The sequence below is a fragment of the Trachypithecus francoisi genome, unplaced genomic scaffold, assembly GCF_009764315.1.
Source record: "Trachypithecus francoisi isolate TF-2019V2 unplaced genomic scaffold, Tfra_2.0 Lachesis_group3, whole genome shotgun sequence".
NCBI classification, from domain to species: Eukaryota; Metazoa; Chordata; class Mammalia; order Primates; family Cercopithecidae; genus Trachypithecus; species Trachypithecus francoisi.
The window spans coordinates 37,841,882-37,869,621 of record NW_022681468.1 but is presented as its reverse complement, the minus strand read 5'-3'; the positions used below and the strand labels follow the sequence as shown (position 1 = coordinate 37,869,621).

Sequence of the window (27,740 nt, the reverse complement as noted above, 5' to 3'; positions counted from 1 at the left end):
TTGGTCAATGTGTCTGTTTTGCTGTCCAAACCTTGCTATTTCAGTTACTATAGCTTTGTAGTATATTTTGATTTCTGACAGTGTGAAGCCTCCAGTTTTCTTCTTTTTATTCAGGATAGCTTTGGCTATCTGGGATCTCTTGTGGTTTCATACAAATTGTAGGATTTTCTATTTCTGTGAAGAATGTCACCTGGTATTTATATAGGAATTGCAGTGAATCTGTAGATTGCTTTTTTGGTAGTATGGTCATTTTCACAATATTATTTCTTCCAACCCAACGACATGGGATGTTGTTTCTTTCTCTCTTTTTTTGTGGCTTCTTCAATCTTTTTCATCAGTATTTTTTTTTTTTTTTTTTTTTTTTTTTTTTTTTTTTTTTTTTTTTTTGAGGCGGAGTCTCGCTCTGTCGCCCGGACTGGAGTGCAGTGGCCAGATTTCAGCTCACTGCAAGCTCCGCCTCCCGGGTTTCCGGCATTCTCCTGCCTCAGCCTCCCGAGTAGCTGGGACTACAGGCGCCCGCCACCTCGCCCGGCTAGTTTTTTGTATTTTTAGTAGAGACGGGGTTTCACCGTGTTAGCCAGGATGGTCTCGATCTCCTGACCTCGTGATCCGCCCGTCTCGGCCTCCCAAAGTGCTGGGATTACAGGCTTGAGCCACCGCGCCCGGCCTTCATCAGTATTTTATAGTTTTCCTTATAGAGATTTTTTACCTCCTTGGCTAAATCTATTCCTAGATTTTTTTGTAGTTATTATACATGGGATTGCTCTCTCATTTTCTTTCTCTGCTAGTTTGTTCTTGGTGTATAGAAATGCTACTCATTTTTGTATGTTGATTTTGTATCCTGCAGCTGTACTATATTTATCAGTTTTAAGAGTTTTTGGTGGAGCTTTTAGGATTTTCTATATATAAGATCATGTTATCTGCAAACAGGTACAATCTGACTTCCTCTTTTTCCCTTTGGATACCCTTTATTTCTTTCTCTTGCCTAAAATGTTCTGTCTGGGACTTCCAGGACTGTGTTGAATAAAAGTGTTGAAAGTGGGCATCCTTGTCTTGGTGTAAATCTCAGAGGAAAAGCTTTCAAATCTTCCCCATTCAGTATGTTGTTGGCTGTGGGTTTGTCATCTAGGGCCTTAACTGTGTACACTCATTCTTTCTATACCTAAGTTGTTGAGAGTTTTAATCATGAAAGTTTGTTGAATTTTATCAAATGTTTTCCTAAGTCTGTTGAGATGATCATATGGTTTTTGTCCTTCATCCTGTTGGTGTGATGTATCACGTTTATTGACTGGCATATGTTGAGCCACCCTTGCATCCCCAGGGTAAATCCCACTTGATCATGGTAAATGATCTTTTTAATGTGCTACTGGATTCAGTTGCAAGTGTTTTATTAAGCATTTTTGCATCAAGGATATTGGCCTATCGTTTTCCTTTTTTGTGTTGTGTCCTTTTCTGGTTTGAGTATCAGAATAATGCTGACCTCATAGATTGAGTTTGGAAGAATTCCTTCCTCTTCAGTTTTCCAGAAGAGTTTGAGAAGAATTAGTATGAGTTCTTCTTTAAATGTTTGGTAGGATTAAGCAGTGAAGTCATCAGATCTTGGGCTTTTCTTCAATGGGAAACTTTATTACAGATTCAGTCTCATTACTCATGATTGATCTGTTCAGGTTTTCTATTTCTTCTTGGCTCAAGCTCGGTAGATTGTATGTACTGAGGAATTTACCCATTTCTACTAGGTTTTCTAATTTTTTGGCATGTAGTTCTTCCTAGTTGTCTCTAATGACCCTTTGTATTTCTGTAGTATCAGTTGTAATGCCTCCTTTTTCATTTCTGATTTTGTTTGTGTCTTTTTTTATTAGTCTACCTAATGCTTTGTCAATTTTGTTTATATTTTCATAAAGTCAACTTTAATTTCTTTATCTTTTGTGGTTTTTTAGTCTCAATTTCATTTGTTTCTCCGATCTTTATTATTTCTTTCCTTCTTCTGATTTTGGATCTGGTTTGTTCTTGCTTTTCTAATTCCTTGAGATATATTACTATGTTGTTTCATTGAAATCTTTCTACCATGTTGGTGTAGGTGTTTATTGCTATAAACTTCCCTCTTAATGCTGTTTTTGCTGTATCCCGTAGGTTTTTGTCTGCTGTGTTTCTATTTTTGTTTGTTTTGGGAAATCTATGTATCTCTTAATATATTTATTGATCCATTGGTTGCTCATGAGCATGTTGTGTAATTTCTACATGTTTGTGCAAGTTTGGATGTTCCTTTTGTGTTGATTTATACTTTCAGTCCATTGTGGTTGGAAAAAAATTTGATATAATTTTAGTTCCTTTAAACTTGTTGAGACTTGTTTTGTAGCCTAATATGGTCTATCTGGAGAATGTTCCATGTGCTAGTGAAAAAAAAATGTGTATTATACAGCTCTTGGATGAAATGTACTATAAATATCTGTTACGTCTATTTGGTCTAAAATGCAGTTTAAATCCAGCATTTCTATGTTGATTTTCTATCTGTATGACTTGTCCAATGCTGCGAGTAGGGTGTCAAACTCCCCAAATATTATTGTATTGGAATCTGTCTCTCCTTTTAGACAAATAATACCTGCTTTATAGTGGGTGATCGCATGTTCAATGCCTATATGTTTACAATTGTTGTATCCTTATGGTAAATTGATCCCTTTATAATTATAGAATGACTTCTCTTGTATTTCTTTTTACAGTTTCTGACTTAAAGTGTGTTTTATCTGGTATAAATGTAACTACTCTTACCTGATTTTGGTTTCCATTTGCATCCAATATCTTGACTGATTTCTTCACTTTCAGTCTATATGTATCTGTATAGATGAAGTGAGTCTCATGTAGGCAGCAAATAGTTGTGGTTTTTTTTTAATCCGTTCAGCTTGTCTGTATCTTTCAACTAGGGAATTTAATCTATGTACATTTAAGGTTATTACTGATAGATGAGGACTCCTGTCATTTTATTGTTTTCTGGGTTTGCTTACCCCTTGCTTCTTCCTTCTCTTATTGTTTATCATTGCAGTTGGGTTGTTTTCTATATTGATACTCTTTTATTCTTTTCTCTTTCTCCTTTGTTAATCTGCTGTACCAGTGAGTTTTATGCTTGTGTGTGTTTTTATGATAGTGATTATTGTCTTTTTGCTTCCAGATATATTACTCCCTTGAGAATTTATTGTAAGACCAGTGTAGTAGTAATGAATTCTCTCCATTTTTGCTTGTCTGGGAAAGACTTTATTTCTCCCTCATTTCCAAAGGATAGCTTTGCTGCATATAGTATTCAGAGTTAGAAATTTTTTTATTTCAGCACTTTGAAGATATTATCTCCTTTCTTCCTGGCCTGTAAGTTTTCTGCAGAGAAATCTACTGTTAGTCTAATGTGGATTTCATTATATATGACTTGATTTGGAGACCTTTGGACTTCCTGGACCTGGATATCCATACCTTTCCCCAGACTTGGGAAGTTTTCAGCGATTATTTTATTAAATAAGTTTCTTATGCCTTTTCCTTTCTTTTTTTCTGAAACTCCAATAATATGAATATTTGTTCTTGTATGACGTTCCATAAGTCTTACAAGCTTTCTTTACTCTTTTTCATTCTTCTCTTTCTCTCTCTCTCTCTCTCTCTCTCTCTCTCTCTCTCGCTGGGTATTTCAAATGACCTACCTTCAAGTTCAAAGATTCTTTCTTCTGCTTTGTTAAAACTGCTATTGAAGCACTCTATTGTAATTTTTTATTTCATTATTTGAATTATTCAGCTGCAGGATTTCTGTTTGGTTCTTTTTTATGATTTCTATATCTTCGTTGAATTTCTTGTTCTTATGAATTGTTTTGCTGATTTTGTTGAATTATAACTAGGTGTTTTTTTGGTATCTAATTGAGTTTCCTTAAGATCATTATTTTGCAATTTCTTTTCCAGGAGTTCACTGATTCCCTTTTCATTGGAGTCTGTTACTAGGGATGTATTCCTTTAGTGGTGTCATATTTCCTTGCTTTTTTGTGTTTCTCGTGGCCCCATGTTGATCTGTGTGCCTGGTGGAACTATTGCTTCTTTCGGACTTTCTAAGGTGGTTTTGTAGAGAAGCCTATAGTTGGCCTTTAGTGTGTTGGTTGCAAAGGGCATGGTGACTTTCTGGACAGGTGCAATGGTGTAGTCTCCATGCAGCTTTTTCAGTTGCATTCAATGTCAGCAATAACTGTGAGTACTTCAGTGGCCTAATCCATAGAAGTTTGTGTCAGTGATAGTAGTGTCATAGGCTGTTAATACCCTTGGTGTGGGTTTTTGGAGTCCTCCTCTTCTTGTTTTCCACGCAATAGGGAGAATCAGCTAAAGGGATCCCTCTTGGCATTAGGTCTGACATGCCCTCCAAGCAGCTACAGTAGCACTAGGCTCAAAAATGGTGCTTGGAGTGACTGTGGAGCCAGGATCCAAGGCTCAGGGTCTTGTGAATCCATGGTGGCACCTGGTTCTCGGGGTTCAGGTTCATTCTCTGTGGCAGAGTTGGGTGTAGGTTATCCAAAGAACCAAGATTTATGACTCTGAGGCACCCCCTAGCAGCTTGGACCCAGGTGCCCTGGTTGTACCTGTGATTTTATACCTAATGGGTAGGGTGTAGTACTGACCAAACTCCAAAGAAAAAGGTTTTGGCCAGGGGAGCAGGGTATGGCCGCAGCTCAGGAACCAGAGCCAGTAGGGCTCAGCAGCAGCTCAGGTCACAGTGGATAAGGTACTGTGTAGTAGTGACTCTAGACCCCTGGATGGCGGGGCTACACAGATCCTTGCCTCAGACTCTGAGGCCAGGTGCAGCAGCAGCAGATACCTTAGAATGGCAGAGCACAGCTATGGTTTGATCACCAGGGGGACAAGGATCAACACAGAAATGACTCAACTCCCCAGAGAGAGAGGTATCTCAGCAGCTCAGACTCTAAGGGGCTATTGTCTAGCTCCAGAGAAGCAGAGTACTAGAGTTATTTGACCTGTAGGTCAGGGTATCTTGGCTCAATCAGCACTGTTTCCCTAGGATATGAGCGACTACATCAGCTCAGCCTGGGATGCATAGGTGCTCAGCTTGGCAAAGTGTGTGCCACATACTTTCTAAGCCTTGCTGTAACAGAGCAATATGTCTGGAAAAAGGATGATTAAAGATTGGAAACTACCTCCAATGTCTGGATGGAGTTAAGGGAAACCAATAAAGGAATCTGCAGCACCCAGGAGCTAGCAACCGTGAGATTTCCTTACCACCTCTTAGTCTGAAGGAGCAAAGAAAGATGACGGTACCTGAACCTGGGAAGATTCATAGCTATGGGAGAGGATTGCCCAACAGCAGCTGTTGCCCTCAGTAGTAGAGATGCCCTAACTATCACCAAACTGCAACCCAGGAGGAAAAGAGCAAGGGGAATGAAAACTCTACTTTTCTGTCTCCCTCCTACCCTCTAATCTCTTACTGACCCCTCCCTTTGGCTGAGTCTCACCAGATGCCAAAGTGATGGGAACCTGTTTAAAATAGTCCATAGAGGTCAGCTTCTGGACCACAGCACAGAGTAGAGAATGATGATGTGATCTGGAGAGGCAAACAGAAAATGAAACAAATCTTTGTCTTTGTAAGGCTTATATTCTAGAATATATAATGTACTTAACATTGTACCTAGCATAGATTGTGGGTTCAATAAATATTAGTTATTGGTAGTATTGCTTGCAGTAATAATATTATGGAGAGAAGAATTTTAAGACTTTTCTAATAATTTCCTGTTTTACTTTGATTATACTTTCAGTAGTAGGGTATTTTTTTTTCTTAACCATTCCCTAAGGGGTGTGTGTGTATATGTGTGGTTTATGTTACTTTATCTTATTTTGGTTGTTAAAATAACAACAATGACAAAACATACACACACACATAACATTAAATATACCATCTTGACAGTTTTTAAGCTTATAGTTCAGTAGTGGTAAATATATTCACAATGTAGGGACTTAAGATTTTAAATAGAGTCATGAGTCACTTAACGAAGATATGTTCTGAGAAATATGTTGTTGGGCAATTTTCTTGTTCAACCATCATAGAGTGTACTTACACAAACCTGGGTGGTTTAGCCCACTACACACCTAGTCTACATGGTATAACCTGTTGCTCCTAGGCTACATACCTGCACAGCGTATTACTGTACTGAATACTGTATGCAATTATAATGGTAAGTATTTGTTTATCAAAACAAAAAGTACAGTAAAAAATATGGTAATCTTATGGGACCACCATCATATATGCAGTCCAACATTAACCAAACTATCCTTATGCAGCACATGACTATACTTATGAGGCAGACATCTTTAGAAAGTAATCTTTTGGCAGGGGGGGATTAATATTGTCTCAGAATTTTTTCTTAGGGACAATTTGAAGCATTCCTTTTCCAAACTTCAGTCTAAATAATTGCCCCTGACAAGTGACTTTCAGATCATTTGTCTATCTGATCAAATCTATCAGATGAATCTTACAGAAAAATGCTTTTCCCCATGTTGTAAGAAGTTAGCAGGGAAGGTTCTATCTCTTATACCATCAATATGAGAGCACAGACAATGAAAATCTTGTTTTTCATTTTCAAAAGTAATGTTTAACCTAGGTCATTACAGACACTGGAATCATTTTTAAAGATTTGGTTATATTTGCTTAACTTCTATTATTAATTGATAGGTGAGAATATGTTTTAGAATATTTTCAAAGGCAGTACTTTAAATATTTCTGGCTTGCCTTTATTTAACCATAAAGTTTAGTTAATAAAGTACTACATTTCTCAAACATCAGAACTTCAGTAATTTACGAAGGTGATTTTTTGTAATTGTTATTCATAATGTATGTCCTAGCAATTTTTTTACTTGCAGACTCTCAAATCACTTTACATATATTAGGAAAATGTACATTATTTGAGAGGCAAAAGTGGCAAATGTAAATGGCAGTTCTTCAAAAGTAAAGCAGAGCACCAAGAAAGACACCTAATAGTTATTACCTTAAAGTACATATAAAATCAGCTTAAATGAACCTAAAGCCTCTTTAGTGTGAGTGCACCTGTTTGTGGGTAACTTTTATTACATAGCCCAAAATGAATAAGACTGTAAGACTTTTTTAATTTTTTTAATATTAAAAAAATTAACATCCTCTGCAGACTTTTCCTTTGCAGCAGCAAAGTACATCAACTGTCTTTTTCATGTTTATTTCCAGCCAACTCAGACAGTAATGCCAGGACAAGTCATGCGGGTTACAACAGGTGCTCCAATACCCTGCGGTGCTGATGCAGTAGTACAAGTGGAAGATACTGAACTTATCAGGGAATCAGATGATGTACGTCATCACCAACTCTTACTGCGCTGTTGTTCCTATGGCAGTATTATGTCACAACCATTTTCTGCAATGTTTGTGAGATTAACCCAGTTTTTTGGGTTGTTTTGTTTTGTTTTTGCTTATGGTGGTATCTTATATTGTCGTATATGAGTCTCCAGTAAATAAGAAATTTCCTTAAGCTTGAAAATCTGTTGTTATAGGAGGGGTTTCTGTGATCATTTCTGTTATAGCAGAATTTGAACCATATTTGACCCAAGCAGTTTCACATGCAAACAAGGAAAGAAAGTACCTCAAGAAAGAAAAGCAGAGATATTAATCGTTGAGATACCTTCCAGAGCAGAGATATTAATGGTTGACATACCTTCCAACTGAAAAATTTGCCACTCAGACTAGCTTCTGATAAAATGTCAAGGAGTTCATGAAATCAGAATTCACTAGAGAAGCATTTAACAAAGACCACTTGGGCAAGTTATTGAATATTACACTAAGCCAAGCACTTGAACCAAATGACCCTTTCACCTCTGGTTTTCTGTAAGTCCGGAAAAAGTTGTGCCATCAAATGACAACCTGCAAGTATTAAGTGTATGTCAGTTCTCCCTCCATTGCCTCAAGTAAAAGATGTTGGAATCTAAGCAAGCCTTTATCTCACTGAAAATAGTGGCAGGTTATTGAAACCAGAGTATAAGCCAGTAATAAAAGTAGAATAGATTCAACTGAGATTTTAATAATCAGCTATGTTTCTTGTTTTGTGAAGAAAGTAAAGATATATTGTAAAGCTGAGGTTGAAAATAAACATATTCTCCCAAGCTGAGTAGGTAGTAAAATTGGCCATGCCAAGAGACAGACACTTTCCTTGATCTGAAGATTTTCTTTCTAATCACCTTTCCATATGTAAGGTTTATAAAATTCAACTCTTGGCAAACAGGTCACGTGGCTTGCTGTTAAAACTGCCTAAGCAGATTTATTGGCATCAGGGAAGCCAGCAGAGCACTGAATTCCAGAACACATGCATCCACAGACTCTGCCGGATGACAAGACACAGTTCCAATGTCACAATATTAGTCACAGCCCATAAATGTAAAATTGATTATTGCAATTAATGTATAGAAATCTACCAGGCAAACTATAAGTCCTTTACTGAAATTTCTGTAAGTATTTGGTAACCTTGGCATGGTATTGATCCCATGATTCATGGGAAAAGAAGAAAGCTATTACCTCCATGCACATTCACTTTAGGGTAGCTATATATATATGTATATATATATAAAAATTTATACTGTATTATAAACAAGATTTAATATTTGAATTGGTACATTTTAATTTTTTTATTTATTGCCACCAAACCTAATTTTTCAGGAATCTGTGTTAGAAATTCAGTGTTTTCAAACGGTGTAGCAAATAATTGTCTTTTTCTCTATATTTGTATATATCCTGGGCCTATCTGATGGTAAAAGTATCAGAGTAGCTGAATTCTACTGCTCAGAAATTCTGTTTGAAATTACATGACCTGCTCTTATTATAGGGCACTGAAGAACTTGAAGTGCGAATTTTGGTGCAAGCTCGGCCAGGCCAAGATATCAGGTAACTTCGAAACACATAGAATATATAACCTACTTTTGTTTCTACATGATCATTTACTCAGGAAACCCTGGCTGCTATAAATCTGCAGCCATGTCAATTAGCCATTAATTTTCAGGGCTTTAACAAAAAGCAAAATGAATTTTATGAATTCTGTATCATATATCTGCCCTGCCTACTTTTTAATGAAGATAGTAAAGGCAAGTTAGTGAAAAGCAAGATGAGAAAGAGGTAAAGTCATGAGCCTACATATTCTACAGTTAATTCTACTCCTAGATAATCCAGAATTACCCAATCCCATTCCTAAATCTGGAATTTGGTATTAACTCAGATAATACCAGAATTGGGTATTTACACAGTTAACTGATACCATATGCTCTAGTGACTACCAATAATAATGGAATAATCTGCTCCTCCTTATATGCAAAGATGAAGCTATTTGCTATAATAAATAGTGCATATACCTTAAATTATTTTTCTTACAATGGAATATGTTTACCCTGATTCCATTAATACTAATTTGCTGAACATCCCTTTGTAACGAAGCTACACTTCTCCCATCCCTATGGCAGCACACCAAGGTGAATATACCTCGGTAGCCACAGATCAGGACCAACCTAAGTGGTCCAAATGGAAATTATCTCTATAACTGTAACCTCATTAGCATTAATCTCCTTGCCACAAAGCTAGCCGGCTGTGGACCTCTTATCATTAATGCCGCTAGATATTTTCATACGAATTCTTGCCTTATCAAAGAAAGTTTACAATTGGTATTTTTACTATAATGTAACACAAAACAATTTGTAAAGTAATTTTCTTCACAGGTACTCAGGAGAAAAAATTTTCAAATATGAAGTAACATATTTTTCTTTAGCAGTAATATATTCAAATCCTATTTCTGTTTTCTGTTGTGTGATTTAACTTTTAAAATTAAAAAAGCATAGGATTTTTAGAACCCCTTCATTTCATTATTTTCCTACTACTTTATTTCTTAACTTTTTTATCCTCTTGAATGTCCTTTTTTTGGACACTAAAGTTTCCCTCTGAGTTGAGAAAATGTTGTTCTTAATCACACTGCTTATGGTTCTGCTTTGACTTTCAGACCCATCGGCCATGACATTAAAAGAGGGGAATGTGTTTTGGCCAAAGGAACCCACATGGGCCCCTCAGAGATTGGTCTTCTGGCAACTGTAGGTGTCACAGAGGTTGAAGTTAATAAGTTTCCAGTGGTTGCAGTCATGTCAACAGGGAATGAGGTATTAAAAATAAAAATGGAGGGAGTGGGGAGCAGGCCTGTAAGATAAAGATATTTCTGACATCTTTTCTGTGTTGTAAATAGAATGTTGTAGATTATAGATCATACCAGTGTGTCTACATTCTTATAACAGGGAAACAATAAATTGGCCTAAGGATAGTTTCAAGTTCAGAATATGAGAACAAGGAAGAACTAGTAAAAATTATGTATTATGAAATGTTCTCTTCTATTAGAAGGAAATATTATAACCAATGGCGTTTCCACAAAGTCAGTACACATAAGCAAAGAATTTTAGCTGCTAGCTATAGACATTAAACGATGCAAACTCAGTACTTTTTCTGTTTAGACAATAAATTGTGCCCAGCCTGCTGCTGAAATGATGGGCCACTTCTGTGTGGAAAGTATCAATGAATCAGGACATCATGGCTAGTATTTCTTACGAAAAGTTCCATTTGATCTTTAATCACCAAGAGGGATTTGATAATCTGGGTTTTTTTTCTCTCTCTCCTTAAAGATAGCATCTCTAGTGGCATGATATTTAGAATGGGTCAAAACATCATTTCATTCCTGATTTAGAAAAGAGAATTTAGTTCATCTCTTTCTGATAACTATTAAAAAACTTCCCATTGCCTGTTTTGCTTAGGTTGTGCAAAACTTCAGTCAGAATCTCTAAGGTCAAATAGAGAATACTAAAATGTGAATCTGCTGGAAACTCAAAACCTTTTAAAAGAATCAGAAACTATTGAGATTTTTAAAAGTATTAATAATTCCTTTGACATTCCTATTAAAGAAAAGATTAACGGGATTTTTTTTTAATCTCTTTGTTCTGAAAATAAACTCATCATTATTTTTAATTTCTTGAAGTCTTGGAAATGAAAATTTTCAAAGGTCTTTTTATGACCTTATAGTCCTTTTGGTTAAAGCAAAAGAATAGACTGTTTTATTTTGTGAATGGATAGCTAAATCAACATTCCAGATGTACTTACTTCCCAGTATATATGCACTAGTCATTTCCAAAAACCATTGCTTGACAGAAAACAAACATTCTTTTCAATTTGATCTACACAGTAATGATTTTAATATCCTTAGGACCAAATAACACTATATATAGCATCAGAAATAAATTTTTGTTAAACTGGTTGACTCAATGAACTATTCTTTTTTATGATTTACTTAACATGCTTTGTGCATCAAGTAAGTTCACGGAGTTTGAGAAAGCTACACAGTAGCACACTCATGGACCAGGCATGATAGCTTATACCTGTAATCCCAGCATTTAGGGAGGCTGAAGCAGGGGGATCAGTTGAGGCTAGGAGTTCAAAACCAGCCTGGGCAACATAGTGGGACCCTGCCTCTACTAAAAAATTAAAAATAGCTATGCTTGGTAGCACATGCCTATAGTCCTAGCTACTGGGGAGGCTGAGATGGGAGGATCACTTGAGCCCAGGAATTCAAGGCTGCAGTGAGCTACGATAGCACCACTGCACTTTAGCCTGGGTGACAGAGTGAGACCCTATCACAAAATAAAGTAAAATAAGAATTAACACACTCATAAATAACTATTTAGTTAATAGGAAACTCTGTTTAAGCGATATTGCTTATATTTCTCTCTCATGCTTTTGTAGGTCTGGACTCAGCCTCTCAATTATCCAGAGTATATTGTTAGTGTTTTGTTTAAGCTACCTTTTACACTCAGTTAAAACTAATTACTGGAAGTAGGCTAAGGTAATGGGGTGAAAATAGAGATGGTATTATATCATGAAATCTAGGGAAGAATTTGTAGTCTTAGTTCCCTGCCCCCATAGAGCGTATTATTCTTGAAGAAGCTTTGACTAATTCTACATGACTCATTCCCCTACTTTAATAGGCCTGCTATACTAAACTATACCACAGTTTTCCAAGAGAATAATGCTTCTAAATTATATAATCTTGGGTTCCATATAGCTCAACATTCCTCCCTTTCTCTTATTCAAGTTAGTTTTTATTATGACTCTGTGATCATATAGTTTAGTTTTGTTCAGCAGATAATTGGGTACCTCTGTGCCAGGCACTTTACTGGAAATTGGTGATAAAAGAGATAAAGCATATTATCTCTCCTGAAGGCTTGAAATTCTCAGATACCCAGAAAACAATAGCAAAAAAAAATTACCTATTTTCAGAAAGGGCAAAAGAAATTGCACGTAATGTGGCAAGGCCATAATTTACCCAGTCACAGTACAAACTTCCTTAAGTATGGGTTTTAGTTTCCAAAACCAATACTGGGCATGGTTGCTCACGCCTGTAATCCCAGCATTTTGGGAGGCTGAGGCAGGAGGATCACTTGAGGTCAGGAGTTCGAGACCAGACTGACCAACATGGCAAAACCCTGTCTGTATTAAAAATACAAAAAAGGCCGGGCGCGGTGGCTCAAGCCTGTAATCCCAGCACTTTGGGAGGCCGAGATGGGCGGATCACGAGGTCAGGAGAACAAGACCATCCTGGCTAACACGGTGAAACCCCGTCTCTACTAAAAATACAAAAACTAGCCGGGCGAGGTGGCGGGCGCCTGTAGTCCCAGCTACTCGGGAGGCTGAGGCAGGAGAATGGCGTAAACCCGGGAGGCGGAGCTTGCAGTGAGCTGAGATCTGGCCACTGCACTCCAGTCCGGGTGACAGAGCGAGACTCCGCCTCAAAAAAAAAAAAAAAAAAAAAAAAAATACAAAAAAATTAGCTGGGTGTGATGGCACATGCCTGTAGTGACAACTACTTGGGAGGCTGAGGCAGGAGAATTGCTTGAACCCGGGAGGCGGAGGTTGCAGTGAGCTGAGATCACACCACTGCACTCTAGTCTAGGTGACAGAGAGAGACTCCATCTCAAAATAAATAAATAAATAAAAGATATATATGGTTTCACATATGTCCACTTCTTGAATTTCATGTGACATATTGGTAAGCAGGACAGTTGCCTTGACAACCCAAAGAATGTCATACAAGATGTCTATGTATACTCTTTAAAACCTACCCAGTATTTTGTTACTGTGTATGAGCTTGTTAAGGACCAGCAAATTATTTCAAAATTGGGGATATAGAGTTATCAACTATAGCTAACATGGAATAGCTGATTTCGATATTTGTTGATTTCAACAAACTGTGCGTATTAAAATTTAGATATGCAACCTGTGGTGGCTCATGCCTGTAATCCCAGCAATTTGGGAGGCTGAGATGGGTAGATCACTTGAGGCTAGGAGTTTGAGACCAGCCTGAGCAACATGGCAAAACCCTAACTCTACACAAAAATACAAAAATTAGCCAGGCATGATGCTATGCCCCTGTAGTCTCTGCTACTCAGGAGGCTGAGGCAAAGGTTACAGTGAGCAATGACCATTCCACTGCACTACACCTGGGAAACAGAGTGATACCTTGAAAAAAAAAAATTAAAAAAAAAAACAGAGAGAGGGAAGGAAGGGAGGGAAGGAGGGAGGGAGGAAGGAAGAAAGAAGGGAGGGAAGGAGGGGAGGGGAGGGAAGGGAAGGGAAGGGAGAGAAAAGAAAAGAAACAAGGAAAGGAAGGGAGGGGAGGGGAGGGCAGAGCAGAGCTGCTTAGGAGAAGGGTGCACCAAAATCTCACTATCACCGCTGAAGAAATTATTCATGTAACCAGATACCACCTATTCCCCAAAAACCTATTGAATTAAAAATTTTAAAAAGACAGAAAAAGAAAAATCATTCAGAATCCAAAAAAGAAAGAAATAAGGAAAAAGAGTCTTGCCATTTTGCCCAGGCTGGCCTTAAACTCCTAAGCTCAAGTGATCCTCCCACCTCAGCTTCCCAAGTAGCTGAGACTACAGGCTTATGCTACCATAGCCACTTCACAGGACAGTTTTTAAGCCAAAATTATTAAACCAATCAAATCTGTCCAGAGTCAGCTTAATGGAAATATTATATTAATTATTTTCTAATACAATTTGTAAAACTCTGTATTTCTAAACCAAATTCTTAAAGACTCCTTAAATTATGTTTAAAAGCTCTAAATGTTTCTCTTCCCTTCTTATCTTGCAACCTAGTAAGCCAGGCAATTAGCTTAACTATCAGTTAAACCTTTTTTTCCCCAGAGTTTTGTTAAAAGCTATTTGGAACAGGAACATGCTTCATGAGAGCTCATTGACTTTTCTCCCTCTTTTTCTGTTAGACCTATTTATCTGAACTATCTGGGTGTGTCCATAATAACCAGAATGGCGTTTTGATCGATTGATAAATTAAGTTTTCTAGAAGACAGAGAAAGAAAGTGAGATGATTACCACAAATATGTAAAGAATTACTGACCACTATAAAAGTCTAATCATCTTCTCTTTACAAACAGTGGGAGAGCCTTAAAAGCAAGCAAACCCATTTCAATACGTGAGAAAGAAAGGAAGTCATTACAACCAGTTCAAATAGTGTCTTAGGCCCTTGATGATTCCATCAAGACTATAGCATTAATTAAGTCTCTAAAAATACTTCATAGTGAATAATCGTAGTCATATCAAAAGTACTTCAAAATGACCACTGCAATTCCAAGTTGTCTTTGATGAAATTATGCTTTTTAGAAAGATAAATGTGTGAAAGAGAAAACAGAAGCCAGAGTTGTGCCTGGAGATAGTGCAAGTTTGTTATTAAATGAACCCATGAATTCATTAGCTACTGGTCATTCAGAAGGGAAAAACAGCACTTAAATATTGTATCTAAAGTCCTCAACAGTAAAGGTTGAACCCCTGACAGCTAACCCTAAAACCCAACAAGCTAGAATGGGTAGAGAGGAAATCTTTCCCAAAGCCAGTTTCTCATAGACAAAACAAAACTAAGAAAAGTTCTTATAGGCACACAACAGTGTGGCCAATTGACAGACAGGATGGCCAGTTTCAAATCTTTACTAAGAAAAACAAAAATTAATATAAATCCAATCATAACCAAACAATTCTGGAAACCTTATAACAAAATCAATATCAGCTATCTTTGGGAGTTCAACAAAAAAGAGGATCAGACCTCAAAACAAGGGCTGGAGTTAATCTAAGCATCATAGACAAGGAATCCCCCCAACAAAAAGGCAGAAGAGACCTCACTGAAATACAGTATAACCAATAATATAAGTGGTGGCAAGGGCTCCCGCCTAAGTCTTGGTAGGATTTTCATAATACCAAAATCCTAATACAAAGACCACCAGGGAAACTTGTTGATCATACAAAATGGTTATATTAAAGTTTCTGAGCAAAAGAAAACATCACCTTGACAATGCTGGGGAGGGAAAAATAATTTTTCCTCAACCCTTATGAGTTCTTACCTGGGACCTCTATAAAAGATAGATTAACAAGAAAAAAACAGAAGTTAGTTAACATGTATACCTCATGTATATATGGGAGATACCCAAGGGAAAATTAGTAACTCCTGAAGTGTTGGCTGAGAAGTCTGGCTTAAATAGCATCTTCAGCAAAGAACGATACATTCTTAGAGAAGTGATGAGACAAAATAAAAGGACCTTGAGTCTCTAGGGCCGGCAATTTGTGGGAAGGCAAATATATGGGAAACTAATAATAGATTAAAGGCTAGTTAATAAAGTTTGATCTATAAATTCCTCTGGCGCCATCTGCAGGCTGATAAGTGTCCAAAGATTTATCCCTCGAGCCGAGCGCGGTGGCTCACGCCTGTAATCCCAGCACTTTGGGAGGCCGAGGCGGGTGGATCACGAGTTCAGGAAGTCAAGACCATCTTGGCTAACACACGGTGAAACCCCGTCTCTGCTGAAAATACAAAAAAAGTAGCCGGGTGTGGTGGTGGGCGCCTGTAGTCTCCGCTACTCGGGAGGCTGAGGCAGGAGAGTGGCGTGAGCCCAGGAGGCGGAGCTTGCAGTGAGCGGAGATCCTGTCACTGCACTCCAGCCTGGGCTACAGAGCGAGACTCCGTCTCAAAAAAAAAAAAAAAATGTATCCCTCTGGGGGTTGGGGGAGTTACTTTTGTTAATTTATGTCCTACTTTTAGGCAAACAGCAGAAAGGCAGAGAGCGTTTCTTACATTTTTCTTCTCAAGTGTCTTCAGCTCAAAAATATTTGTTATGCTGGCATATTTTGGGGTGGTATATTCTGCTACCCCTCAACAGAGTCTCAGTAGTGTTTCACAACTGGGAAGTCATAAGATTTTTATGAGGGTATTTATAGGATTTTGAGGACTAGGGTTGGCCATGGGGTAGTTTTAAGGTAGAAGTTATTAAGCAAGGTCCGAACAAAGATTGGTCGGAATTTGTAAAATAGCTGAATTGATGGATCACAGTCTTATCTTCAGAGCATATGAATCCATGTGGAATTACTGTTAAAACAAGTTGTCCATGATCTTATCTTAAAGTATATGGATGTGAACAAGCTTGTGTTAAAAACAATTTAGTTCAAGTTACATGTCCTGGTTTGGTACAGTTTAGCTGTTATGCAAATAATGGTATAGTTTTGCAAGTTGATGTTTCTGTTTTATTTCTCAGAAGAAAATCGTTTGTAGGCAAGGCAGCCAAGTATAAAGCTTTCACAGAAATTCTGACATAATACACTGAATGCTTAGAAATGTTTTGGGAAGTAGTAAAAGAGTGAATGAAAATGTAGAGTCAAGGAAGAGATGGATTCAAATATTCTTAATGATTGAGGTTTTTGGGAAGAGTGGGCTACAAAGGGGAAAACAAAGTTAAATGTTTAGGCCAGGCGCGGTGGCTCACACCTGTAATCCCAGCACTTTGGGAGGCCGAAGCAGGCAGATCACCCGAGGTCAGGAGTTCAAGACCAGTCTGGCCAACATGGCAAACCCCCATCTCTACTAAAAATGCAAAAATTAGCCAGGCATGGTAGTGTGTGCATGTAGTCCCAGATACGCAGGAAGCTGTGGTAGGAGGATTGCTTGAACCCAGGGGGCGAACGTTGCAATGAGCTGAGATTGTACCACTGCACTCCAGCCTGTGCAACAGAATAAGACTCCATCTGAAAAAAAAAAATGTGGGAAGATAGTAGCACCATTGATAATGCCAAAACTGAGAAATTGAAATTGGTGACTTGATATGGAGATGATGGGTTATGTTTTGTTTTACCTTGTATTTTTTTTCTATTGAAACTATAATAAATTTCAGACATCATTCCCAAGATGACCAAGTATAACAGAAAATAAGATTCAGTTTTAAAAGGAAAAATTGTGAGTTTATTCTAGTATATTTAGCCTTATACTCTGACATTTAATTCTGTATTGTTGTCTTTGAAATTATTTAAAATGCACTGTAAATCCCACACCCTCATGTAACTAGCTATTTTTTCATTATGTCAGTTTTACAGACAAATAACTGGTTCTCCAGTGACCTCTAATTTTCCATTATTTCTGGAACTGTTTGCAGCAAAATAACAGAGAGGAACATAAATAGCAAAGAAAACACCCTGATAACAGAGGAATCTTATTTACTTGGTGGTCAGCATGCTGCTTTGAAAAAAAATGACATAATCACACAATTTTCTTTCTAAAGCAACTGGTTTGATTAACGGAGTTAAAGAGCTGCAAGTCTTGCCCCTTATAAAATTATAATCACTTTAATAACTGTATGTTAATTAAGATCAGAAAATTAATCTATGTTAGCATTGCAATAGCAATTTTCCAAGCACTGCCAGTGAGTATGAATGAAAGTGAGTTACAATATCACATGGCATCTGATTAAGTAAAATTAGTACAGTATTCAAAGGAAAGACTCCCTGGTGACACTGAATAAGATGGTCAGAGTTTTCCTCTAGCCTATTGTAAGGGGACAGTTGGTTGCAAAGCTACTACTGTTCCAATATAAAGTCAAAAATCTGGCCACATAGTATCACTAATGAGTCTGAAGGAAGATTGGGGCTTGCGGTTATTGTCTGGGAGAATTCATATATTAAGCTCTGGTGTTGGCCATATTAGTAGCTATAACATCTTAAATCTGCAGGCTTGCCTTTAATCTCCTAAAATAATAGTCCAGGTTTTCTCACTTCAAATAAGTACTTTTTTTACTTTATAATTTCTGAAATCAAAGCATATCTTAAAACTTGTACATAAATTGTTGTAAGAATGTATCTGTGTGTGTTAAGAACCCACTACTCTTAGGTATTTTATAATCTAATAGTCTGTGTTCACATTATAAACTGATTTCATCTGTACTAGCATCTAGGGGTAACAATATAAGAAAAATTGGGAGGAAAGTAGGTGATCTTTTGATGTCATATGTCATCAAGAAAGGAAAGAGAATCACATTTATTGTACATTTATCTGCAGAAACTGAATGTTCATTATCTCACTCCTAACAATTACCTTGCAAGGTAGTTATTATTATTATATTTTATAAATGAGGAAATTAAGACAAAGAATTTTGTCAACTTGAATTTGACCCCTATAGGAATCCAAAGCTCTTCCTACTATACAATCTGACTACCTCATTGGAACATCCTAAGATATAATAAGCTTCTTTAATTTTCTTCATAGACATAGTAGATATTAAATCTCTGAAGGTTAATTCAGTTCAGAATAATGGAATGGTGCATACATGTAGCTAAGTATTACTTAAGTTTGCTAGTATCAGAGACAAAACATGTCTTCTCTCCTTCACATAAGCTTAACTTCTTTGATACTGTTGACCCCACTTCAGAAAAGAGACCAAAAAGTTTGAAAGATAAACTATTATTCTGTTCAGACTTAAGGATATCGTGTCACACAATCTGTACCTCAAATATTCCCAATGAAAGATAAATTGGAAAATAATATTGGGAGAAAAAAAGGTAATTGTTTTATTTAGTTTGGCCAGTATCTCCAGAGCATTATTATCAAATTGGAGCCCAACCTGGTAAATGTCTGAGTGTTTTCTGACTTCCATAGGAACATTTTCTCATCCTCCTATACTTTCAATATTTATTTAAAGATCTTTTGGGCATTCACCTTCAAAATGCCAGATACCGTTGTAGGTGCTAGATATGTTAAACTCAGTTTAGTAGATTCTTTTTTTCATTAGAAATATACAACATTATCTTAATAGAATAATTTGTGGTGGTTTTTTGGCTTTGTAGCTGCTAAATCCTGAAGATGACCTCTTACCAGGGAAGATTCGAGATAGCAATCGTTCAACTCTTCTAGCAACAATTCAGGAACATGGTTACCCCACAATCAACTTGGGTATTGTAGGAGACAAGTAAGTATTTGATGTTATTCTGAAAAGTTTGTATTTGTACAAATGTGAGTTTTTGGAGTACTCAGTAGGTGGAGTTGCTCCTAAAGAGACAGTAATTTAATGTCGTAATTTTCACTTATCTCATTCTTCAGAAGCCAAAAAATTATAGAGGTATCTATGTCCTTTAGAGATAAAGATTTCTTAGAATGTCTCTGAAAACAAGAGAAATACTTTACTTTCCTGTAGGTGTGTTAGGTTTCAAAGGATATTTTTGTGATAGATTTGGTTTTATCCCAATGGAACCAACAGTGATGGCATTATTCTGATTCACATTTTTACGTCCTTCAAGAAAGACAAGAAAAACATAGGTAAGAAAAGAGAGATTGTCAAAATTAGCACTACCTAATTCTTTGAAGTTTAAGTACAATTTTTTTCTAGAACTTCTGTATTGATTTTTATATCTTTATGTAACCCATTTCTCCAGGCTTTACCTACCTGAAAGTACAAAGGGAAGCACATTGACTATAATTACTCAATTTTTAAGAGCCTATTACTCCCATCTACTGAATTAACTCAGCCCTCTGCTAAGTTTTCTAAGTATTTCTATGAATCTCCAGTTCTGTCTCATGTGTGATCAAAAGCAAGTCTACACTTTCTAAACATCCCAGCATCATGCAACACTGCTGCCTCGCTGTCTTTCAAAAGGCACTCTTTCCAGTTCACTAGAGCTACACCTGCTTTTAGTAATACTCAAATATCAACCCAATGGAGACAAGGCTCAGAGACAGATCTGAGTGATAAATACCCATGATGTATGTATCACGCATAATCCCCTTTCTCTTTTATCACTACCTCATCACTGAGTAGACCTCATTAAGCATGGATCCTTCTTCCCTTATGTTGAGTACCTTCCCAAAACTCAAAGGTGCTTTTGAAGAGGTTCTGACCTACCATTCACAAGGTAGGCTCTGACAAGGCATGCTATGAACTTTATCTTAGGCTCAAACTGGACACAGTCTAACCTAAGCTTGTCCAGGCCAGGCGCAGTGGTTCACGCCTGTAATCCCAGCACTTTGGAAGGCCAAGGTGGGTGGATCACTTGAGGCCAAGAGTTCGAGACCAGCCTAACATGGAGAAACCCCATCTCTACTAAAAAAATACAAAAATTGCCTGGGTGTGGTGGTGCACACCTGTAATCCCAGCTACTCGGGAAGCTGAGGCATGAGAATCATTTGAGCCTGGGGGGCGGAGGTTGAAGTGAGCTGAGATCACAACACTGCACCCCAGGCTGTGAAACAGAGCGAGACTCTGTCTCAAAAAATAAATAAACAAACAAACTAAGCTTCTCCAACCCTTGGCCCATGAACCACGTACAACCCAGGACAGCTTTGAATGTAGCCCAACACAAATTTGTAAACTTTCTTAAAACATTATGAGTTTCTTTTGAGATTTTTTTTTCTTAGCTCCTTAGCTATCATTAGTGTATTTTATATGTGGCCCAAGACAATTCTTCTTCTTCTGATGTGGCCCAGGGAAGCCAAAAGATTGAACACCCCTGGTGTAAACCTTGGACACAAGCACCTTGCCAGTAACCTGAAAGGTAGTAGCTTTTATGTGATCTAACCTTTTGAAGTTCTCTTCTTTCCTCCTGATTTTTTTTTCTTTTTTTTTTTTTTTTTGAGACGGAGTCTCGCTCTGTCGCCCAGGCTGGAGTGCAGTGGCCGGATCTCAGCTCACTGCAAGCTCTACCTCCCGGGTTTACGCCATTCTCCTGCCTCAGCCTCCCAAGTAGCTGGGACTACAGGCGCCTGCCACCTCGTCCAGCTAGTTTTTGTATTTTTTAGTAGAGACGGGGTTTCACCATGTTCGCCAGGATGGTCTCGATCTCCTGACCTCGTGATCCGCCCATCTCGGCCTTCCAAAGTGCTGGGATTACAGGCTTGAGCCACCGCGCCCGGCCCAATTTTTTTTTCTTTCTCTGAGAAGACTGGAGTAGAAGCTGGTGTGTTTTCAAATGTCATTCTTTTTAAAATCTTCACCATTTGTATTTACATGGATGTTTAGTTCTAAAGAAGTTTGGCTGGGAGTGGTGGTTAATGCCTATAATCCCAGCACTTAGAGAGGCTAAGGCAGGTGAATCACCTGAGATCAGGAGTTTGAGACCAGCCTGGCCAACATGGTGAAACCCCATCTCTACTAAAAATACAAAAATTAAGTGGGTATAGTGGTGCGCACCTGTAATCCCAGCTACTAGGAAGGCTAACACAGGAGAATCACTTAAACCCGGGAGGTGGAGGTTGCAGTGAGCTGAGATCGCACCATTGCACTCCAGCCTGGGCAACAAAGTGAGACTCCATTTCAAAAAAAAAAAAGAAAGAAAGAAAGAAAAGAAAAGAAGGAAGGGAAGGAAAGAAAGAGAAAGAAAGAAAGAAGAAGTTTATCATTAAGTAACCAGCCAAGTTAGAGCCCATGCAAATAAAGCCAGTGTACAGGTTACCTAGCATCACCCTGCCCAGGACCCCTCGTCCTAGGAAGGGAAAGTAAAGGCAGTGTACAGGAAGGAAAGGGGGGGGAAAGCCAGTTATTTGAATTTGGGCCTTAGCAGTAACCTGTCCTTTCAGGTACAGGTACCTAAAAACTATCCTATCCAGATACACCTTTTTCCAAGACCAAAACCAACTTCTGAGAAGAGAAGGAATAAATCCAAGAGTTTGAAAACACAAAGATAAGGCAAGCAGGCTTGAAACTTCATGGAACAAACACCAGATTCTTAGGGTTATTACCCTCCTACCAATGGCTCTGGCCCTACCTCTAAGTACATTAATGAGCTCTAAGAAATATTATAAGGGGAAAGGGAGCTTTTAAATTGTTTTTACCCTAATTTGTTCTGGACTGTAATTCTGTCCATTCTCCCTCTTACTGTTATACTTTTATACTTTTTTAAAAAGAGGTTACTTAATATACTATATATACTGCCATTATCTTGAAGTACTCTAAAGGCCGAAACATCATTGAAAGGTCAACATGTTGGTATGCTGATATTTTTCTGGGATCCACGCTGTTAATTTGTGGTGGTCATTTCCTAATAATGGTGACATTGTATTTAACTCCAAAATATACTTTGAAAACAGAATAAAGAACAACAAAACTATAAACAGGTTAAGGCAATTCAGTGAATGTACAAATCTCTAGTGTATACCCTTTTCTTGAATAGTAATACCTTATATCAAACTGAGAACAATTAAAAAAAAAAAAAAAAAAAACCTGTTGCAAATCTAGGCTTTCTTAGTCTTAGAGTGCTATATTGAAGGGGTCCAGAGTGAATGGTGTAGAATGCAGAGGTGGGATGTGGGAGGAAATAATTTATAATTGTTCTAATGGAAATCTGTGGTGGGAGTTTAGCAAAAAAAACAAGATATTTAATCTGCAGCCTATTGATATTCTGTGAAGCCTGCCCTCCTTCATTCTTCTTCTTCCTATTTAGCCATTTGCTAAGGAAAGCAAATATTGTTACACAGAAGCATCTGAGTAAAGCTCTCCAGGGAAACAAGCAGAGTCATGGGAGAAACTGTACCTTAGGTTTAAAGCAGGGAGAGAAATAGCTCAAGAATGTCAATAAGGGCCAGGTGCAGTGGCTCACGCTTATAATCCCAGCACTTTGGGAGCCCAAGGCAGGCGGATCACCTGAGATCAAGAGTTGGAGACCAGCCTGGCCAGCATGGTGAACACCCATCTCTACTAAAAATATAAAAATTATCTAGGCGTGGTGGTGCATGCCTAGAATCCCAGCTACTTGGGAGGCTGAGGCAGGGGAATTGCTTGAACCTGGGAGGCAGAGATTGCAGTGAGCCAAGATCGCGCCACTGCACTCCAGCCTGGGTGACAGAACGAGACTCTGTCTCCAAAAAAAAAAAAAAAGCCGGGCGCGGTGGCTCAAGCCTGTAATCCCAGCACTTTGGGAGGCCGAGACGGGCGGATCACGAGGTCAGGAGATCGAGACCATCCTGGCTAACATGGTGAAACCCCGTCTCTACTAAAAAATACAAAAAACTAGCCGGGCGACATGGCGGGCGCCTGTAGTCCCAGCTGCTTGGGAGGCTGAGGCAGGAGAATGGCGTAAGCCCAGGAGGCGGAGCGTGCAGTGAGCTGAGACCTGGCCACTGCACTCCAGCCTGGGCGGCAGAGCGAGACTCCGTCTCAAAAAAAAAAAAAAAAAAAAAAAAAAAAAGTCAATAAGCACAGAACCTTATTCAGCTCTGACAGATAAGGATAGAGAGTGACAGCTCTATTTGTGTCATTAAAAAAGGTTTGAGTCTGGTTTTTAAATTCTATATGATTCTATTTCTCAGCTCTTATTCTTATCCCCGTCATAATTTTGACAATCAATGTAAAATAGAAGGTAAGACTTTGTAACTCTTTGAAGTGAGTTGGACTAAATGGCCTTTGCTTACTATACCTTTTATTTAAAAAGAGGTTAATTTGCAGCTGGGCACGGTGGCTGACGCCTGTAATCCCAGCACTTTGGGAGGCCGAGGCAGGCGGATCACGAGGTCAGGAGATCGAAGCCATCCTGGCTAACACGGTGAAACCCCGTCTCTACTAAAAATGCAAAAAATTAGCTGGGCATGGTGGTGGGCGCTGGTAGTCCCAGCTACTCGGGAGGCTGAGGCAGGAGAATGGCGTGAACCCGGTGGTGGTGGGGGGCGGGGGTGGCGGAGCTTGCAGTGAGCCGAGCTCGCACCACCGCACTCCAGCCTGGGCGACAGAGCAAGACTCCGCCTCAAAAAAAAAAAAAAAGAAAAAAAAGAGGTTGATTTAATAGTACTATGAAGATTACTGGAGGGATGCTTCAAATACCTGAGAATTAACAACTATATTTGAAAATCGTTCATTTATAAATATTATGTATATATTAAAATACATTTCTTGTTTTCTCACACTGTTTGGCACACAGTACTGTTGGAGTTCCTACAGTCTTTTTCTTTAAAGAGACACATTTTGAAACCAAGAGATGTTAAGTAACTTGCCCAGCATTATACTACTAGTTAGTGACAGAGATAAAAATGGAATCTAAATTTCCTGAGATTGACAATCCATACTTCTCTACTATCATTATAAAGACAAGATATTATATACCTGTGTACTACTGTGGGCTGGATTGGTCAGAGTTTTATAAATCTCTAGTTTCAAGCTAGAACTTAAAGAATGAGTAGGATTTAGATAGGAAAAGAGAGAGTGTTAATCCAAGTAGGAAACAGAATGCACAAAAGTAGAGAAGTAGAAACAAATACGGTCTAGAGAATTAGAAATGAACAAGAGGTTCAGGTAGAAGGATAAGACAGGTAAATTGAGTAGAAATTTGAGCCAGATTTTGAAAGGCTTTGCAATTTAGGCAGAACTACCCAATTCAGTTAAATTTGAAGTTTGGGTATTTTTTTATTGGGGTTTTTGTTTTTGTTTTGTTTTGTTTTGTTTTTTGCAGAATAGACATAAAAAACTATTATTTTAAAAAGATCAGTTGACCTAGATTTATCATATAAGCTAATGATGGAGACTGGAAATAAGGAGAACAATACAGTTTGTTTACTCATTGTTTATTCAGTCACCAGGAAGTATTGATTGTGTACCGGTGAATCATCTGGAGATCTTATTGAAAATTTAATTATACTTTAACAAATCTGGGGTGGGCTGAGATTTTGCATCTCTAACAAGCTCGGAAATTATGCCAAACTGCAAGTCTGTGGATCACAGGAAGTATCAAGAATATAGTAAGATCAGTCATGCGTCTGCTATGAATTTTAAGCCAAAGGCTATTGAAGATACAAAATTGAAACAGATATTGATCTTGCTTTTGAAGAAGTACAAATTCCTAGCAGTAAAAATATTTTAGAAGGTTCCAGAACTTAAACTCAAATTTGGAACTATAACTAAGAAGAAAGAGATTAAATAAAGAGAAATAGTGAAGATTATTTAGAAGAGAGCAGTATCACAGTTGAATTATCTTTGTCTGGATTACAAAGCCTCAAAATGGTATGTGTAGGTAAACACAAAATGCCTGGAAAAGCAAGCTGTTAGGCCTCTTTACCACAATTTTATATTCCTGTGTAGCAACATATTATTTCATATCTTCATTCTCCGCTCAAAATCTATTATTTCTTGGCTTTTATAGCTCTTTTTACTATGCTCATTCCCCTAAACTTAGGTCTCCCTGTGGCTTACCCTTGGCTTTCTGTCCTTTTCATTCTGTATGCTAATGACTGACTACCAAATCTAATATCCCCAGCCCAAATATGAAACTAGTAAAGCCTAGATATTCTGAATTGGCACAAATTTATGTGAGTTTATATACTTTTAAACCCAACCCTATTTCTATTTTTTTTTTTTTTTTTTTTTTTTTTGAGATGGAGTCTCACTCTGCCGCCCAGGCTGGAGTACAGTGGCGCAATCTGGGCTCACTGCAACATCCACCTCCCGGGTTCAAGTGATTCTCCTGTCTCAGCCTCCTGAGTAGTTGAGACTACAGGCACCCACCACCGCGTCTGGCCCCTGTTTCTACTTTTTTCCCAAGATATATTTTATTTGAAAAAAGCAAGTTGCAGAATGAGTTTAATTTTATCTCACATTGAATAGCAACTGAACAAACATGTATTTATAAACATGGTATATGCATTGGAAGATATTTATATGTAGAAATACCCTATACACCCAACTGTTATTTCTAGTAGTAAGAGTTTACATATGGGGTAGAAGTTAGAGAATTAAAAGTGATGGTGAGGGCCAGGCACAGTGGCTTACGCCTCTAATCCCAGCACTTTGGGAGGCCAAGGCGGGCGGATCACAAGTTCAGGAGTTTGAGATTAGCCTGGCCAATATGGTGAAACCCCGTCTCTACTAAAAATACAAAAATTAGCCATGCATGGTGGTGGGCGCTTCTAATTTATTTTTAGAGACAGAGTTTCGCTGTTGTTGCCCAAGCTGGAGTGCAATGGCACGATCTCAGCTCACCGAAACTTGCACCTCGCGGGTTCAAGCAATTCCCCTGACTCAGCCTCCTGAGTAGCTGGGATTACAGGCATGCACCACCACACCCAGCTAATTTCGTATTTTTGGTAAAGACGGGGTTTCTCGGCCGGGCGCGGTGGCTCAAGCCTGTAATCCCAGCACTTTGGGAGGCCGAGACGGGCGGATCACGAGGTCAGAAGATCGAGACCATCCTGGCTAACATGGTGAAACCCCGTCTCTACTAAAAATACAAAAAACTAGCTGGGCGAGGTGGCGGGCGCCTGTAGTCCCAGCTACTCGGGAGGCTGAGGCAGGAGAATGGCGTAAACCCGGGAGGCGGAGCTTGCAGTGAGCTGAGATCCGGCCACTGCACTCCAGCCTGGGCCACAGAGCGAGACTCCGTCTCAAAAAAAAAAAAAAAAAAAAAAAGACGGGGTTTCTCCATGTTGGACAGGCTGGTCTCAAACTTCCGACCTCAGGTGATCCACCTGCCTCGGCCTCCCAAAGTACTGAGATTACAGGTGTGAGCCACCATGCCCAGCCACTTCTACTTTTTTTTTTAGTATTTCTGAAATACTTGAATATTTTTACCTTGAGGATGTAGTGCATTTCTTTTATAATAAAAGAAACTCCTAAAAATTCCACTTATGCATCATTAAAAATTTGGTGGACCAGTATTGACAAGTTTAATCAAACTTTACAAAACAGACAAAAGAGGCAAGCAGCTTATCTAAGTAATCTGAATCTAAGTAAGAGCTATTAATACTATTAAGTGTATAATGTCATAAACATAGTGATAAGTAGGCAAATTAAAACAGAAGCCAAAGTCTTGCTGCGTTTTAAGTAAAATCATATTTTGTAATACAACAAAAGTTTAAATCAAAACTTTTTAATCAAAACATACTTAAATGCAAAATCTTAATGTCTATATTGACTTCGAATTGTGTTACTCATACTATTTTGCAATTGCTCAAATAATAAGACTTGAAAATTTAGCCATAGTATATATTTGTAGAACGTGACAGATAACTAATATAATAGAAACCTTGGCCTACCTACATTTTGTTTTCTACAAGCATAAAAAGTATTTCATAGCTATGTTTTGTTTTCCAGAACCCATGGTGATAAACTGTTCATAGTAGATATTTTCCCCAATAGATGATAGGTTGGCAGCATCATTGAATAAAAAGAAAGAAGGAAGGAGGGAAGCAAGGAAGGGAGGGAGGGAATGAGGGAGGGAGGGAGGGAGTGTTGGCAGCATCATCGAATAAAAAGAAAGAAAGAAGGAAGGGAGGGAGAGAGGGAGGAAGTCTTTAATGTTACCCTTGACAAAATATCAACTTTACCTCATCTAGACTTCTACAAAATAATAATGTAATATATTGGCTTTGAATTTTCAACCTCTCA

The 27,740-nt window shown here is 38.2% G+C and overlaps 1 protein-coding gene across 14 annotated transcripts in view; it reads left to right on the top strand.

Annotated features, from left to right (window-relative positions):
- The window catches only part of GPHN (gephyrin), a 791,686-nt gene that overhangs the window by 710,001 nt on the left and 53,945 nt on the right, over positions 1-27,740 (top strand). For all 14 annotated transcript variants that reach the window (XM_033187698.1, XM_033187697.1, XM_033187683.1 and 11 more), the window contains 4 exons: positions 7,223-7,342; positions 8,865-8,923; positions 10,023-10,176; positions 19,231-19,352. In XM_033187698.1, the coding sequence (XP_033043589.1) occupies positions 7,223-7,342; positions 8,865-8,923; positions 10,023-10,176; positions 19,231-19,352 (455 nt within the window). The remainder of the gene's footprint in view (positions 1-7,222; positions 7,343-8,864; positions 8,924-10,022; positions 10,177-19,230; positions 19,353-27,740) is intronic.